Raw genomic sequence first — 19,034 nt, forward strand, 5'->3', positions numbered from 1 at the left:
CTGTTATCTATTTATGTTTGCATATATCCCAATATATATGATCAGCTTCTATTGAGCTTCATCAGTGTGAGTTAGTCATATCAAGTGATATCTGACACATTTTTGTCTTTTTAGCATCACATTCCCTCTTAGTGTTTCCTGTTGAGCTGTGGTGGAAGTATAGTAACAAGAAGAGGGACTGTGGCACTAAAACACTGTCTGTAAGATATCTACTTGATTTGGCTCATTTGGATGGCTGAGATTTATATTAGCTTCAACTTTTAAATACATTGTTGCGCAGGAGGACTGTGGATATAGTATGCAGTATGAACAGGAGGACTGATTACAGCAAGAAAAACAGGTTTAATGTGCATTTGAGCACCTGACTGTTATTTTATATGAAAAACTATGAACCCATCCTTTAAATGAACTGACTACTGTTTGTAGCAAATGTACTCAGCTGTCACTAATTAGTGTTAATTTCATAAACTGGCCAAACTACAAGATGAAACTCTTAACAGATTTCTGGCTAAAAGGCTTTCTGCTTTCTAGTGTAACATGCGGGTGTGTGCTCAGCCAGTTTATTTTTTCTTTTAGAAGAAGCAACAACCCTGTATCATTTTTTTTCTTTAGCATGTAGCTCGGCTGTTGTGGACTGAATGACAGACAGCTGGTGAAAAGTGCAGCATCATTGCTGAAATGGAAAATTAAATCTTCTTAGCACCTCACATCATTATTTTAATTATATAATTGTTAAAAGTCTAAAACAGGATTAGGGTTAGGGACCTCCGTTATTCAGACAGCTCCTCCTGTCAGTCTGTGAGTGTAACGTTAGCTTAAGCAGCTATAGTGCAGAGATGTTGACAGGCTAAACAGATGTTTTACACTATAAGACATTTTTGAACAGTACTTATTATTATTATGATAGGTGGAAAATCTAGCTGTCATCAATACATATATGTGAGTAAAAATGTGAATTAAATGTGTAGTTGTTTTTTTTTTTATCGAAAACTACCTAAGGTAATGTAGAAGTTGATCGAACTCCTAAGCTAACGTGAAAACTGCTGTATTTTATCTGTTTTCATGTTCACGTTTTTAATTATTGATTCAAACCTTTCATTTTTAGTTATGTTTATCACCCTATAGGTTTTTTAGGAGTTTTAATCTATAGGAAAATATTCTATATAATTTTTCAAATCATTCAGCCTTAAATGAAGGTTATTGGAATTTGGTTTATAATGCTCACTGCTTCAAAATAGGATTTTTTATTTTAAGAAATAATCCCCACAAACCTGTGAACTATAATTTTATAGGTTTCAGTGACTTGTTGACAGAGACAGACAAAACTACCTGCCACTCTTTACTGTCACTGGAGGTTAATGAGAATTTTTTTTTTTTTTTTTTACACTTTGAAACTTGGCTGAGCCGGCCCCTTTACCGCATTTCGAAGCAAGTTACAGTAAACCATATCACATCTTCATTGACGTTGTTGAAGCGCTGGAGTGTAAAACAACAAAGCGTGTTCGGTGTGCGGTTTGGCAAAGAAGTGCAGCTGTAAAGGAGTTTGTGTCAGGGAGGAGAAGAGGGTTGGGGTCGGGGGTGGGGTGGTGTGGGGGGCAGGCATCCTGTGAGACCAGCACAGGTGGTTGGGAGGGGAGGGGGGTTGGCGTAGTGGTGGGAGGGAATGCGGGGGGTAGGGTGGGGTGGGGGGGGGGGGGGGGGGGTGTTGTGGGCGTGGAAGTGCAGTAATGTGCCCACTTCCTGCACCGAGCCCCTGTGCTGCTATGTAAACCTGTAAGCTTACAACAAGATCAGCAGGATTTGACAGCGGTGCAGGCTTCTCGCCATTTAACAGCAGGCAGCCATAGGTGGAGACCTTGTCTGTAGTACTCTAGTGGCCCACTGTGCCTCATACTTTTCCATATGAGGTTATGTTTTCTTCTAATCATGGCACAGAAAACGGAAAATAACAGTAAGGAAACGCTGTGAATTGAAGGCATACGAACTAAGAACATGACGTTTGAAAACATAAAAGTCAGCATTGTGTATGTGGTTGAAGTCATGTCTACTATCCCACCTGTGGAGTTACATGGATACTGTTCAGATAGGTTTCATCCTGGAAGTGTTCACAGCATTCAGATACAATTTTGATGTTGTCTCATGTTTGTATGAATGTATATGTCCTCCTCCATAGCCTTCAGTAATAAGACATCTGAGATAAACCTATACACTAAAGCAGCATGGGGTGACTTTGACTTGAATCATGGTTCTCGGATGATGCACGTCATGTCTCTGTGGGTCTATGCAAAGAAAGAGAGTTAAGGTTAACTGTAGGTTGGAGAGGCTCACTGATGCACAGTCCTTTTTAAATGTAGTCAAAGAGGAAAAATCAAAAAGAAAATAGAGAATAGAATAGAAAGCTTATTGCCATATTTTACATATAATGAAAAACAGGCTAATCTTAAAGTTGTTTAAAACCAACGTCTTGGAACAATTCTATGAACACAAAGTTTAACATTTGTTATTTAAGTTATATTATACATTTTATTGCTTTAGGCAGTAACTTTGAGCACAGTGAATGTGCTCTCGTCCATGTAGTCCACATAAAAAGGATGCTTGTTTGAACAAAATGAAGTGACTGATATCATCTTTAATACATCGGAACTGATTAATTGCACTGTTTTGTCATGTTTAGTCACAGAAGAACGTTACTCATTCTGCTTAACCCTTACTTACTGTTCATATTCTGACTCATACTTCATGAAATTTCCCATCAGTCATTAATAAATGTGTGATTAATCTTTTTGTTTGATTAATCTTATTGAAAAAAGACATTCAACATTGTTATATACAGTATATGAAAGGATTCCAAGTTTTAGTAGCTTTATTTTAAATTCTCATCATTTTATTTACTGATTATCCATTAATTAGTTAAGCAGAAAATGACTTACATCATAAATTATAATTATTAATAATTAGTGTTAATATTGCAAATTCCATCATTCTGCTCCAAGGAATAGTAGTGAGTGCCTTACTGATATATCGTCAACTGATATTATTGGCCGATACTGGTCTATCACAGATATATCAGTATCTGTGTTTATGCCCTCCGATATGTGCTGATATGTTTTTTAAAGATATATTTGTATATTTAATCCTTTTTCCTAATTCAAGTTTGATATATTCATATTAAATTCCCAGTTTACTGTTTCAGAGCACTAATGTAATTCTATAAAACTTAAGTTTATTCTTAAACTGTAAAATATCCATTACATATCTTTGTCTTCATGTTTGGTAACCACATTTGGGGAAAACGTTTTTTTTTTTTTTAATTCTCTAATATCGGTTTGAGTTTCGGCTCGAAAAATCCAATATTGGTAGTGTGTAATGTATTCCATAGTAACTAGAGGAAGTGATGGTTTTATGACTATAAAAAAATGGATGTTGACACCTGATAACCGGCAATTACTCATTCTCCCAAAACCTCATGTAATAAAAGGTGTAGTGATGGATCCTGAGAAGGTGAATTATAGTTAAATCTATATATGCCTGTAAGCTCTGGTTAATCACACACTGACACTTTGATCACAACTGATCTAAATCAACTAGAAAATAAGAGTTCATGGTCAGTTGAGTGAGTAAGCAGACTCTTGTTGTGTTCCTGCAGCGGTCACATGCAGTCCTGTGTGGTTCACAGACCGGCCTGTGTCATTAAGGACAGATGGTGAAAGGTCAACAAGGCAAAGTTGTGGACGGTCCACTGTTGATATACTGAGTCACAAGATCTGAGTCAGCCAAGCGTGTCAAAACAACACAGCGTATCGCCTGTGAATGTGCTACCTGCCTGTGACTTCTGCAACACTTAGCCACAGGTTTTATCTTCCATTTTTAAAGGTGAACGTTTAATAGGAAAACTTTGTCCTCTCTGGCTGGAAATGAGATTTTTTATTTTAGTGTCTGTTTCTCCTCACTTATCAGCATCTGTTTGAACTGGTTTTTCACTCGCTACCTTAACATATGAAGCACTTCAACTATGTTCTCAATGAGTGCAATGTAGAAAAAATGTTAGCATTTCTTCATTCTTATTCTATCAATTTGTGCTGGTACTGTCAGCCAATCAGGGTCCAGGTTAGTTACAGGTTTGCTGGTAAAGACATAAGCCTTCAATCTCATTTAATACATGCGTAACATTACTCCTGACCCATTCAGTGCTTTAGTCAATTAGTTCATTAATCAATTAGTGTGACGACTATAAACTTTAAACTGCACGATGCATTTAAAGACCTTTGGAAATAATGATTTCTGTCTTACATTTTACTGATGTTTACTGTCTAAATTATTGTTAAATCACAAAAGTTATGTTATGTTTCAAATCTGTAGAGTCCAGCTGTGTTCACATCTGTTTACTCATTTAATTCAAATCCTAAATGAGACATTTTAAGAAATGAAATGAAATTTGTTTTAAAATGACAGAACATTAAACAAGAGATAATAATAGTAGTTATTATTTATGATACCAAAACTATACTTTTATTCAGTATCTTATTTTGAAAATCACTCACTCTTCACTCTAACTACACAGAGCATAGTAAATGATTTTGTTTCAGTCTATTTATTCTGCATGCTGAAGCTGCGTTCAGAAGGAAACTGCCAGAAGAAGGCGGGCTTCTTCTTTAGTTTTACATGCAGACACAGAATTACAGCTGTCAATCAAATGTTAGATTATTTGATACAAAGATGAGAATTTAGAATGTCAGCATTATTTGTTCAGTTTAAATACAGTGTTAAACATTGTTGTGAGTTTTAGGAAATGAATGATGGTATATCTTTTACTAACGTTTTCAGCTCTTTATCTCTATCTACTAATGAAGCCCATACTGTAGGATACAGACACACGCTCAGCACCAATAAAGCCTCTGCCTTAAAGACAAGCCAGAATAATTAGAGCATGGCCTCACTTCTCTGGGATACAGTGTCCAGTTACAGAGACTTTCCTATAAAAGGCAGGGAAGAAGAAAGACAGGAGAAAACAAAGGCAGATGAAGAGAGAGAGAGAGAGAGAGTTAGTGAGAGCGGAGATCAATAGCCCTGCTGCATGAAAAGGCTGCAGGAGCTGGCCATTTAGATGGATTACAGTAGCGCCGCTTCCCTTTCATCTCACTCAGGGATTGTGTCTGGAGGGGAAAGGAAGCAAATTGGTTCTCATCATGCTTAGCAAGTGCCGCTCAGTTTGATTCTGATAGCTGAGTCTGTTTGAACACTGTGATGATGAGCTGTAAAGTATATGCTGTCTGGATCGTATACAAGAGAAGCATTTAAGCCCAACGATCACAGTCCCCCCCCCCCACCCCCACCCCAAAGAGCAAAGTGACAGAGCAGAAACAGGCTAATCTGTGCCTAGCCATCGCGATATCTGTGTCACAAACGTGCAAGTGTCAGCACACGTTCAGGTCGAGCTGTTGGATCTTTATCAGAAGAAGACGGGGGGGGAGGGAGGGGTAAAAAGAAGATTTCACAGCTGATTTGAATGTAAAAGTGAAAGATTTGTTGAAGCTCTGGCACAGAGACAACGTGCTGATAGCTGGGACTACATTACATTACAATCAGGGATTAATCATCTTTAACACACTGTGGCTTTAAACTGCTCTAATAGCTGTGATGTGAATTTTTTTTAAAAACTGCAGATTAAGACTTTAAGAGTAATTCCACTTGTTCCCAGAGAAACAGGGCAGGACGAGACTGCACTGATACCAAGACACACATTTTTATACTGTATGTGAGAGAAAACACAGTTCTAAAAAGATGTAATATGTGTGGCTGATTCAGCTATCTTTGAAATGTTACACTTTAAAATGAATTAGGTATTAAAGTTCATTCTTTAACTTAGATTTTTTTTTTTTTAAACTAATGTTGAGAAATAATGATAAATGACTGTTGTATATGACCAGAATCCAAACTGAACAAAAAGCAGAACAAAAACTCAAACTTCAATGACATCAAATGTACAAAAAGCATCTTCATTTCTCTCATTTTGAATTTGAAACTAAATGTTGGAATTTTTACTGTAAAAATAGAATAATCAGTTCTAATTGAAATAGTTAAAGATCATATCTGTGAAATCAGTTAGAGAATGTCATTTTCTCAGCATTTTATGATGGAGATTTGTATTTAGTTGGATTTAGTCTATGTAAAAGTAAACTGAGTAAAGTGGTATGAAAATATTAGATAAAGAATTGTTATAATCCCAGGTATATATCAATGGTGACCACTGATATATACCTGGGATTTTGACATTTGTAAACAAGAAATAAAAAAACATGAAAAATATATTAAAAGTAAAGAAAATTTGACAAATTACATCTTAAATCAATATAGATAGATAGATAGATAGATGGATAGATAGATAGATAGATAGATGGATAGATGGATAGAGAGATAGATAGATGGATAGATGGATAGGAAATAGCTTGGTTTACAGCAGCTACACCCACACTTAAGACAGCTACACATAACATCACATGGAAACACATCTCTAACGATCCAATGGAAAAAACTACAAAGTAATTACTGAAGATATCCCACAAATTGCACTTATAAAACAAATATACATGCATACATATGTAATAAATAATAATAATACATATCTGTGTACATGGCACACTATCTAGTTTTTTAATGAACTTTCTACAGTATGAATGTTCTTCATCAGTGGATGTCGACCAAGAGGCATGGTTAAAAGCTCAGGTTGAAAATCATCATTAAAACCATTTCAATAAAAGCGGTTGACGTCCCGTCACCTGTTTGATAAACAGCTCAACCTTTTCACACTTTTTAAAAATGAAGTGTCATTTCCTTTCTACCAGGAGATTGATCTTCCTTTTCCTGCCGTGTTACTGTGATTCTTTTCTGTGTGGATTCTTGTTACAGAACGTTCTTGAAAACACGTAAAACATTCACATAATTGACACAAATAACTCATTTTCACTTGTTTTTAAGAATTGAACAACTTGTTTAGCTAACTTTAAAATGTCAAAACTTCTCTTCTAGTAACTTTGGAATGTGTTAAATGTAAATGATGTATGATTCAGCTGTGGTATATATGTGTCTAAAGCTTTCCTGTCAGAATGGATGAGTAATTGTGGATGATAGGAGGGTCTGTGTTCATGTTGCAGGGACGCCCTCCCTCCTCCTCCACTGCTCTGCGCACCAGCGACCTGCCAATCATCTGTCTGACCTCTCATCTTTCTGACTGATAGTGATGTAGTCAGTGTGACTCTATGCTGCTCGTGGATAAATGATCACTAATCACAATCAGAAGATGAAGCACAAGTCTGTAAGTAGCACTACTACTACTGTACTCCACCTTTTTATATTGTAAAAACATTATTTTATGTTGACAGGAAGGCTGTTTTTTATTTTTTCCTGTTGTGGTTACACTGCGTGAAGCCGATGCACACATTTGTCAGTCACAATACACAAACACGAAAATCAGATGGTGCAAGCTGACCGGTTGTTTCCACTTGTTATCTGTATTTATCTGTAATTAATATGTGATTTATAATCCCAGCAGCGGTAAGATTTGTTTATTTACCTGTAAACATATTCATAGTTTCTGTTTGAAAGCTCAACGCATATTTTAGTCTTAAAACAAACATCTAAAACATTCTAAACAAATGATTCGATAGTTCTGGAAGACTGTTAATGTCACTTTGTGTTCTCAAACAATAGCACAAACCACACTGAGCGAAACTAATAAATTCTTGACAAAGTGCCATTTATAACTAACTGTTGCAAAGGAAATCAAGCTTCCTTCTCTGACTTCCTTTGCAGGTGCTAGAATAGTAGCTGCAGTAGACTTAATATCGAATGATAATTAATCCAACTGTGACTTTCTGTCTTTCTGATGCTGCTTTAAGTCTTGTAAGAAGCCATTTACTCTCAAATGTAAAACGCTATATCTTCAACAGTTTCTGTCTAAAAATAGATCCAGGATAAAAAAGATCCTAGTGAACACAGCTTGTAAAAGTGGAAACCTGAACTCTTAAATTGACATGTTGCTCATAAATCTCTTTATGGCAGCTATCACGTGTGTTGCATTCATATAAAGTCAGAACTCTTATCCTGGCTTTTTCTTAACAGTCTACTGACAAACACAAAGGCGTCCTTTGTCCTGGAGCTGTTAGTCTCATAGCCAGAGATTGTGGCTTAGTGTAAGTAGTGGAGTTAAAGCGGCTGTAGTAGGAGTAGAAGTTGTCAGAGTGCTTAGCTGAGAAGCCACGTGGAGAGCTGGCATCTGTGTGTCACACCCCGAGACAAGCTCAACGTGGATACTTTTACTTTTGGCGGGTAGTGGCGTGCTTCCCTGGCCTTGTCTGAGTCCTGGACCTCCCAGTGCATCTGAAAGTTTAACTGAAATAATCTTTTTTTTGCTATAAGAGATCAACACACATCTCTGCAGGGTCTATTTTAATTACTTCAAAGAAGAAAGTGACTTTTCCTGCAGGGACTGCACCCTCCATACTGCTGTTTGTCTATCAGCTTGTTAGTACTTTTACTTTTGGTTGGTGTTACCGTTACTGTATATTACTTCAATGTCAACAGGTTATTTTGAGCACACTACTGCATAGGTTTGAACCAGATGGGGGAGGGTGACAGTACATTATCCATTAGCACTTTATCATGCCACATGTACTCTACACATCGCCACATCGTCACAGCACTACCTTTTGATGCTAACACTAGCTAGCACTCTCCTTTCTATAATGGATAAATGATGCATTCCATTTACCTCTTAAGTTGGAAGTCAGTGCTGGGAATGACATCACACCAGTCTAAATATCTAACTGGGAACTCAGAAATTCTGACTTCCAAGTACAACTGGAACGCACCAAAAGAACCCAGTGTTGACTTTGCAGAAGCTAAAATAACGTGAAGAAAAAGTAACATCCAGTGGGAGCCAGTGCTAACATTAGCAAGCTTGGTTTGCTAGCTCCCACTGTCTGAGTGGAATACAAACTTAACAACGCTATGAGTCTTTCCAAATGCTGAATTTTGTAAATGGACATAGTATAAATTGCTAACAGTTGCTAACAACTATGCAGGCTTGGTAACAAAGAACGAACGAACATTTGAAGGATATTTAGTGGTGATGTTCTTCAGCATATTACATATACTATTTTCACTAATATATCCAAAAACTGTTTTACTATGTGTACACACACATTATGTATTCAGTGTAGTATCAGCATATTTCATCAATCTAAGGATGACTGAAATGTCAGTGTATCTCCAACTTGTGTGCGCGTTTGCATAGAAATTGTAATTTAGTCTCTGTACACTTTTCATGATTCTGCCTTGAGGGTTAAAATTAATGTCTCAAACAGATTTCTAAGGAAAGCTAAAATACTGAATGACTTCCTGCTTCCTGTCCCTGCCCAGATTAATATTGAATCTTGTATGGTTATTCAAACAATGTCTGGCAAAAACAGGAGAACAGGGAGCCAAACTGGACTGAGACATTATGAAATGAATTGTTGAATGAATATGCCAAAACAAAAAAAAAGTAAACGTGATCCGAAGTTATTGTCCAGTTTGAGGCAACAAATGTGTCACAAAGGTAATAAATATCCAAAGATTTTTCTCTGCCTATAAACAGCAACTTTGGCTCATTTCCATTGTTTTGTCAGGAAAGGATACATTCCCTTCTGGTAGTTGTGAACATTGTGCAACAGAAAAAAGACTTTAAGAGATTCTGTTGAGTTTTGTAAAGGACCAGTATGGATTGGAACAGAAATGTAATATAATATTAATAAGTAAATTGGTGTTTAATCCAATGAAAGTAAGAATTGTTGTGTTTTTGTTAGCCCACTGTGGGTTCTCCTACACACTTTGAAGGGGGAAGTGTTATCAGTTGGTTACAATCAGCGACCTCACAGCTAGAGGCAACTAAATCCTACATACTGCACCTTTAATAAATTTTTATTAAATAGAATAAGAATATTTCTGAAGACAGTGACTTAGGTTAAATTTGTGCAGATCCTTATTTTTAAAGAGATCTAGCACAACATTCTTTTAAAACACTTTATACAAAGTTTTCAAGAAACAGGGTGGAGGTTTCTGGCACAACTTCACCTACTTCCAAGGTGCATGGAGAACGGAAAAAGTTTGAAGAAAGTCAAATCTCAGGGGTTGTAAGGGGTCTGTGACTCCCTCACCCTCTAATCCAGACTTAGCTTCAGCAGTGTGTCTTTATACAAAGCACATCATTCACCTATGTCCCTTGTCTGTTTAAGTTGAAGTGCCGCTGCTTGTTGCCCGGGTTTGCGCGAGGCCTCTCAGAAGTATCTGCGCTCGACTGTACGAGCCTGTCTGCCCGTCTGCTTTCCCATGATGCACCTCCCAATCTCAAGCCTGGCGAAAGCAGTGAAAGAGGCCCATTGTTCATGTCACTGTGAGGCATGTTGCATGCACTTATGACACAGAGTGGGAGAAATTATTCCCATTATACCGCTGGAATGTCTTTGAATCAATCAATTCTGTATGAATAAGTGCAGCTCTTTAGCAAGACTTTGATTTACAAAGTCCCTCGCAAATATGCTTGTTTACATGTTTGAAAGGAAGGGAAACAAAGTCATGTACAGAAGGAGAAAGACAGACTTAGAAGTTTTCACATCAAAAGCAACACCTTGTTTTATGCTAATTTCCATTCTCATTCAAGCATTTTTCATTTTTTTAAGCCCGACACAGAGCAAAGACCACCTCCAGAGTCTGATTCAAATATCTGATCCGCTGAGTCGAGCGGTCTGTTAACACTTTGCAAGAAAACAAGTGGCTTTCAAGACTTCTTTTCCCCCCTAATTCCTTTCTTTTCTGGCTCAGCTCTGATTGATGTGCAGCAAACCACAGTTGGAAAAGCTCGCAGCTTCTCTCATGGATTTTTCCGGCATGACGTAATGTTTTGATGATCCTCAGTGTAGTAATGCCATGTGCAGTGACATCAAAACAAAAGAAATATCCCCCCCCACCCCCCCGAAAAGGTGGACGTCTCTGTCTTCTCAGGCAGATCATTTATGCTCCACATACCATGAGACCCTTTGAATCCCAAAACAGGACGTTTTCTTTGCTTTGACGTGCGTGAGAACGTTTGATTCTCTCCGTTCTCAAGTTCCAGGCCACATAAAATCCTAATAGAAGTGAAGCTTCCTGATCCAATTTCTGGGTCTACGAATGCTGCTGCTGCTGCTGCTTAAAAAAAAAAAAAGCCTATCCTTTTCTGTTTTCAGCCCTGAGCTGAGTCGTAGGAGTCTCAGCCATGCAGATACTCGAGGTGTAATCCAAGAGCGCTATGCAGAGGTCATGAAACACTGCCCTATCCGTCAGTGCTCAGTCTATTTTTAACCCTGCTGTATCACGTATCACCTCTTGCCATTTTGCTCTTTTGTTTGACGAGGAGGGATATTTTGGGACACTCTCGGGTAGCCTGGGAGGCGAGGTGAGGCGGAACCTCTCCCTCGACAATTTGATCTTCCCTACTCCTTCGTGTGTGTGCGTGTGTGTGAGAGAGAGAGGTGAGGCGAGGCCCACGCCCGCCGCTGACCTGTTGCAGGGGTTCAAAAATGTGCTCTTCCTATTCATTAGGCTGGGCGTCCCATGCTGCTACCACTACCAAGCACTTTCACTACATATGTGATTGCGGTCTCTGATAGGATCCAGATGCAGTCTGGATCACCCGTGCAGACCCTGTATGAGCTTCACATATGGCCCACAGTAAAGGAATATTTAAAGGAGCCTTGCACCCGGGTCACTATAAACAAGAGATGAATGCTGGAAACAAACTAGTTCATAAGTAAAAGTATTTATAGTCATGAAAAATTACTATATAGTTGTGTGAGAGAGAAAAAGAGCTTCCAATCCTGCTTGATTTCTGCTTTCCAATCATCTGGCTCAAGCTGGAAGTGTTTGTGACAAAGCCCCACAACTGTAAATGTTCCAAAAATGAAGCACAAACACTTTTTATATGAAGCATACTGACATCTTAACTTCTTATTGCTAGCCATAATAGACTCATGGACATCATACATTACACATACTGCTGACATCACAGTGACTTAATAAATATATACTAATATAAACTAATATATAAATGTGTTACAACTTCAGGTCTTGCTTCAGTCATCAAAATGAATACTATGACTTATCCAGGTACTGGATGTCTCTACATTCTTGGTTAGAAAAACAAACACAGCATGACTTTTCATGGTGCAGATTGGACATGTAGGCTCAGGTCACAGTTTCAAATTGTTCCTTTTTTAATCTATAAAGCATATATATGATCACTTTTATGCCAATTTATGTCAGATACTATAAGCCTGTAAATGAAGAGAATGAAAACCAAGCCAAAACAATCAAGAGTTCAAAGATTTATAAGAAGACATATAATAAGTTGCCAAATCACTGTTCAATTTGACAGTTGGAAAGTGAAATTAGTTGATTTATTTGAGGTGTAATGAGTGAATCTCAGTCAACAGGCTGCTATTTTTGTTTGAGTTGGGTTATGATCCTTCTATCCAGTTATCCAGTCTACTGCTTTGTTTTGCTCAGACTTTTTTTTTTTTGCTATGAATGTGGTGAGGGAATGTGCGTGGGGAGGGGTGACAGAGAGAGCGAAGAGCGGGGGGGGGGGGGGGCAGTGCAGGAATTCCCACTCACTTGGCTCATTTTGCATTTGCTATACTCCTTCACCGAGCCCCCCCCCCCCCCCAACCACCACCACCACCACCACTACCACACATGGAAAACGGGATGTTTTGTTTGTGGAACGCGGCGATCTCAGGGCAGAACGCGCCACCGTTGTTTTCCAAGCATCCCGACGGAGATGTGGCGGCTCGTTTTTTAGCGGGAGGAGCCGGGTTCATTTATCCGCCTGTCATTGGGCCCCCTTTTTTGCTTTTATTTTTAGCCAAAATCCATCAGGTCTGACAAGCAGGGCAATATGAGCCAAGTCGAGGGCAGCGCTCCAGATCCCCCCTTCCACAAAGTCAATCTTCTCCTCTCTCTCTCTCTCCTCTCTTGGGAAGAAAAACACTCCGGACAAGCCCCGCTCTGGGCCCAGGGTTTTGTCGAGTCATGTGAGATCATGTACACAGAAATACAGGGGAGGTGGGGGCTGAGGATGGAGGGAAAGGGGGGCTACGGGGTAAATGAGGCGGGTGGGGTTGAGGCCAGGGGCAGCAGGGGAGCTAAAATCTGCTCACAGGCCAGCAGACAGCACAACGAGCCGGTGCTAGCCTTGTATAAGGTAATGTCTAGCAAGCATGTTGGGGTGGGACATGTGCACAGATTTATTTTAATACACTGGTGGTCTTGCCAGTTGGGGGGAGGGGATGTGGAGCATGCCAACTCATCCCACGACCACTGTCACACACAGGACAGGACTTTTTAGTTGACAAACACTAAAAAAGAGGTAAGTTTTAGTCTGAGTTTGACTTTTTTTAATGTGCATGATCAGACTAGACTCTTTGACATCCACTGAATGATGTTTGCACTCGTTCTCCTCCCGATGTCTTCATACAGTCGGACCAGCTCCTCTTGACAGATATATGTTTGGAGTGCGTTGCCCTGTAGGGAGGTCTGGATTTGGCATGTCAAACTGGTATTTAGCAGCACAGTGATACAGTATGAGTAGTCGCCTTAAGGTAGAGGTGCACAGAGGCAGGAGTCTGCTGGAGCTTCATACCTGAACTGATACGTGAAGTCATGATTAAGCCCTCAGTTTGCGTATGTCAGCTGGTGTTAGATGTTTGTTTAAAATACTTTAAGAGAGAGAAGATTTTAATCTCCCAGTGATTTATACACTGCCAGGGCTGCAGCTAATGATTCATTTCAGAATAGAACAGTGTTTAGAGAAGCAGGAACCTACTTTTTTGTTATAAATCACTTTTTAATAAATTATATTTGAGAGCAAAAGATTGTTGAAAATAGGAGTTTGACAAAATAATCTTGAAACAAGGTCCACTTACAAGCTTTCACCTGCATCACACAGTATTCATCTGTGAATGGCATTTACTCAGAAGATTATACTTAAATGGGAGTGTGAGTTGTGAGTGGACCTAATGACAATGTGAATTGAAGAAGAGTCCCAACTGAGCTTTACCTTAAAGCATTTCTGTAGTTTTCATACAGCTTTAGAGTTGGCATTGATTCACTGAAGTGTTGACTCACAGCTGTCAGCATCAGTATAGAAGAAAGTGGAAGGTCATTTATGGTTTTGTATCACCAGTGACTATTATTTTCTTGACTTTGCCAACATAACTGGCGTAGATCTATAACAGTATTGGTCAGTCAACATGGAAACATATTTTGGATAGATTACCATTAAACTTTAGTACACACATTTGATTATCAGTTCATTTTTTACCCAGCATCATCATCATTTGTCCAATACTTTGCTTTATGACTGAACAGTGTTAAGTTTATATTCTGATGTTACAATCCTCATCATGATAGCAGTATAAAAAATAATCTCTACTCTACATTATCTCAATCCTTCGAAAAGCAGTACAAGCTTTGCAGTATTGAGCAGCAGTCCAGATAATTTTCCGTTGTGGAATTAAACTGTTTAGAGGACATTCAGTGGGTTAATATTTTTTTATAGCCCATAAAAAGCGGCAACACTCTCACAGGACATAAATCAGCACAGTCTGCCTGTTTCTTCTGAGCTTGTTGGAAACAAGGCCGAACGCTGCAGCGGCGAACCCTCCTCACCCCACCTTGAGCAATGAAGGTCACACAAGAGGAGAGTTAATGACCAAGCACACAGGGCAACTTTAATGAGGCCTGCACAAGTGTTGTTTAGATTCCATTATAGACTGTCTTCCCACTCCCGTTAGAGCTGTCAGGAGGCTGTATATCGTCCGTCTGTGCAAGTGTGACTTTTTGTCTCTGGGAGCCTTACGCTTCTATGCAGCTATATATATATGTTGATGAGGGGGATGGGAGGAGATGCTCCATAAGAGGATTTATTTAAAAACACTTAGTTTGCTATGTTGTATCAGTTATAGTCGAGTTATTGTGTGTGGCTCCATTTAGCAGTCAATGGTAACTGTTTGACAGCACGTTCCTGTTTACCAGCTGCTCTCTGATGCCAAAGCAAACTTAGAGCGAAAATAGGCGAAAGATCAAATGTAGGTGAGTCCAGCTTTCTTGAATAGAGTTTATCTCTTTAAAATGATCACTTACTGAATTCACTTTCGTCTCTGTCTGAACAAACATATGGATATCTGTAATGTAAATGAATCAGTGTAGTCAGCCAGTAAAGGGCAGAGGCATTGAGTCATCATTAAACGTGGAACAATAAAAAGACATTGCATGGATTACTTTCATCAGTGTTTAATATGTCAGTTACTCTTTTCATTGAAAGCAGCAAATCCTCATTAGAAATTATTGGCTAATGTTCAAAGGTTCAAACAATGACTCACTGAATTGTTCCAGAACTGAGTTTTAGCTCCTAAAAAAAGCTGGATGCTACACTCTACACTACAACTACAAACAATAACATCTTTCATTTAAACTCTTTCACTCCATATTTAAAACCGCAACTTGGCTGAACTTTCACATGGAAATTTATGCTGTTGACCAATAGCAAACTGTCTAGACAGTGCTGACCTTTGAAGGAATGGAGAGCCAGAATCCAAAACAAAGGAAGCTATCATAGCCTATTAGCTGTGCCGCACTAACCACTTTAATATAACTCAGCTCTATCAGAGTATTAACTGTTCTACACAAGATAGTTTTGTGTCTGAAAGTAGATGATCCAAATGCTTCTCTGAATGAACCGTGCTAACATATTGCGTGATTAGCAACCAAGAGCTAATGTGACTGACTTGTGCTAGCATCTTCCCAGCTAGCTTTGTTAGTTCCAGTTCTACTCGGAAATCGGAATTTCAGAGTTCTCAGTGGGACATTTCAAGTGGAGCGCCCCCTGTAGTTGGATTTCGCACTCTGAAAGTTGGAGGAACCTCACCGGCCCCAACCTCAAAATCCAAGATGTTCCACCCTGTGCATCAACACTTTGAAAGTTTTATTTGTGTCTCATTAAATTGGTCAGACACACAGCACTGTCCAACTTCTATGTGTGGACACGTTGCTATGATGTTTGTTGGAGGCTGGCTTGAACTGGTTTTCTGGCTTCTAAATTGGAATTGACATCATCAAGGGTTATTTTCTCAGAGCAACAGAACATGTTAAAGATGAAGAACTTGCTCTACACTTTTCCTGCAATAGGTTTGACTTCCAATGGTCTCATTTGTAGAAGCAAACTCTTGTCCAAGTCATGACTATTGATTTTATATTGTAGCATAGTCTTTGTTGCATGGGACCAGGATTCCATGGTGAGACCCTCAGTTGTCATCGCCATTTACAGAGCCCTCTGCCAAGAATGGGTGACATGGGTGCCATTGCTATGCTTGTAGCCAGTTCTCCCACGTTGCCCTCTGTCAGCGTGACATCACACACTTGAGAGGCACCTATCCGATTGCAGCTATGTGGCCTCTCTCAAAACAATGGAATTCTTTCCTTCTCTTTGTTATTCCACTGGGTTGTAGATTGTTGAGTTTAACATCAATTGACTGTGAAAAATTCAATATTGCTCCAAGGATTATTGATATAAAGGCTGCATAAATAGAGTCAGGAGTGCACTGCTTTGAATCAATAATGTAAAATTCCAAATCTCGCTAAAATCTAGACAACCCTTCCGAAGGGGAAGTGGGTCTCAAGACTTGTGGATTCTATTTAGGATGTTTTTTTTCTTCTAAACTATTGATGCATGCAAATTCCTACTGTGTTGTCAAGACTATAGGCTGAAAGGATGTCTCTGGAAAAAAAAAAAAGCTTTAGGAAGTTTGGGGCTGAAGCCATGGGCCATGGGAACGCCAGAGATGGAAACGGAACACAGACAAAAGCAGATTTTCTTGTGTGTAAATCGGAGTTTACTTACCTTCTGACACAGAACGGAAAAAGGATCCCGCTGAAAAATGTTCCGTAACGCGGTGGAAGTTGGGGGTCATTGTTCTGCCGGTTCATTTCTGTACCGCAGCTCTGGATCTGAGGACCAGTCACCATGGAAACCATTATGTGGGGCAATTGGCGGCGGAGCACTTTAGAAATCTCCTTGGAATATATTAGTAGCTGCAAAGGCCCCACTCTCCTCACCTTCAACCTCTCGCCATTGTCTCGGAGCTAGTTTACTTCAGGCGCTGTTCTCAGGATTTCAGGCCTTGGCTCAGGAATGTTCAACCTATAGCCCGTCTCCATGCAGGGGATGTACAAAACAACCCCGGCTGCTTTGGGCTGAGGTTTGAAATCTCAAACAAACAGGCAGAAATCCAACAAACCTTCCAACAGTGAAGCTCTGCTGCTTCTTAACTCTCTCTGTCTATTTCTACGCAGAATAAATCTAATTAAAAAGATTAATTGGATTGACTCATAAAAGGCCGTGGCGGCGCGGAACTTCAATTTTTGATTTTCATTGGAGAAACGAGATGATGTGCCACTTCAGAGCTAAATAACCGCACTGTGTTTTTTTTCCTGAGGTGGCAAAAACCCAAATAAGATGAAGACTTCATTCGCAGCAGATGTGCTGAGACTCAGATTTCAGTGGGAATGAGCCGCTGATTCAGAATGCCACACTTAACTGTCAAGCTGTGTGTGTGTGTGTGTGTGTGTGTGTGTGTGTGTGTGTGTGGTCATTAATTGTGGCTTACCTACTGAACAGAATGTAGAACTCTCTTAATACAAAATGTGTTCTTTTCCTTTCTTTTTTTTTCTTCCTCTTTCAATATGTGCAATATTAGCTTTTTTTTGTCCTTCACACACATTTCCACCTGAAACGCTCAGCAATCTCGCAGCCTATCACCCGGGATCGCTCAAAGGCATCGAGCGTGGTACCACTTTTCCTTTTTAGATTGGGGCGGGGGGGGCAAGCAGTGCCGGTTTCTGTGCGTTACGGCCCGATACGGCACATTATTGTAGAGGAAAAACAAGCTTCCTAAAGATCTGCTAACCCATCTGGCTGAGGTGATTAGCAAAAGCCGAGGCAGATGGTGTCACGGCCAGATTCTACATAGCTTCAGGGGTGTATTAATCTGCATATACTGACTGACAGCCATGTTTGGCTGTGAAAAATATTTTTTAGTGCTTGTGCAGTTACGTCGTTACATGACTGAGTGTAAAAGTCAGTCTTTTCCAGCCCGTGTGTGTGAGGTTTCTGCTGGAACTGGCTCATTTACCGCGGTGAGCTGTTTGACTGGGACCCTCAGGATGTTTTTGTTGGGGGGGTGGGGTGGGGTGGGGGGGCGACAGGCGATGGCGGGGCGGTGCTTGTAGGAGGGGGAGCATGAGGACCTTCCACTCTTCATTTGCAGCAAACACGCTAAAGCTAAAAAGAGTGAATGAGCCACGCAGCAGCCAGCCCCAACCAACCCTCCCTCCTCCTCCTCCTCCTCCTCCTCCTCCTCCTTCTCCTCCTCCTTCTTCTTATACTTCTTCTTCTTCTTCTTCTTCACTGCTGGCAACGGGGTCTGGAAATGTTGACACACGAAGCGCAGAGCAGCCCCAGAAACCCCAGGAATCCCCCCGAGAAGACGCTGGGCGGGAGGGTGAGGTGGAGCCTTGGAATGCACTCGGAGGAGTCAGTCACTTATTTACTAGCTGAACTCAGTGAACCCTGCCTGAGTCAGCCACTTCCACCGCGGCCAGTCTGTCCCACCTCTCCCTCCCACTTTCCTCTCTGTTATGTTCTTTAACCTACACCCTAATGCTCCTCATTTGCTCTCCCTCCCTCCCTCCCTCCCTCCCTCCTCCCCTCTTCCTCCTCTCTCATTCTCCTTTATTGACAGACACTCGCTTTCTCGCCTCCGGGATCGGCAGGCATCTTTTTCCCCGCTCCCCAAAACAAATCTAATCCCAGCTCACCCCTTCTCACTCTGCAAACGTTGAGGTCATGATGAGTAATAAAACAAATGTCAGGAATGTGAGTCAAAGCCGGGCAGTGCGCAGTG

At 40.1% G+C, this 19,034-nt stretch overlaps 1 protein-coding gene across 2 annotated transcripts in view; it reads left to right on the plus strand.

Moving 5' to 3' along the window:
* The window catches only part of bach2b (BTB and CNC homology 1, basic leucine zipper transcription factor 2b), a 96,688-nt gene that overhangs the window by 10,783 nt on the left and 66,871 nt on the right, over positions 1–19,034 (plus strand). The window contains exon 2 of one of the 2 annotated variants that reach the window (XM_053336461.1): positions 7,152–7,312. The exons of the other annotated variant lie outside the window; for it this stretch is intronic. Coding sequence (XP_053192436.1) covers positions 7,274–7,312 — 39 coding nt within the window. The 5' untranslated portion in view covers positions 7,152–7,273. The remainder of the gene's footprint in view (positions 1–7,151; positions 7,313–19,034) is intronic. 2 annotated transcript variants of the gene reach the window in all.

The sequence above is a fragment of the Scomber japonicus genome, chromosome 17, assembly GCF_027409825.1.
Source record: "Scomber japonicus isolate fScoJap1 chromosome 17, fScoJap1.pri, whole genome shotgun sequence".
Lineage (NCBI taxonomy): Eukaryota > Metazoa > Chordata > Actinopteri > Scombriformes > Scombridae > Scomber > Scomber japonicus.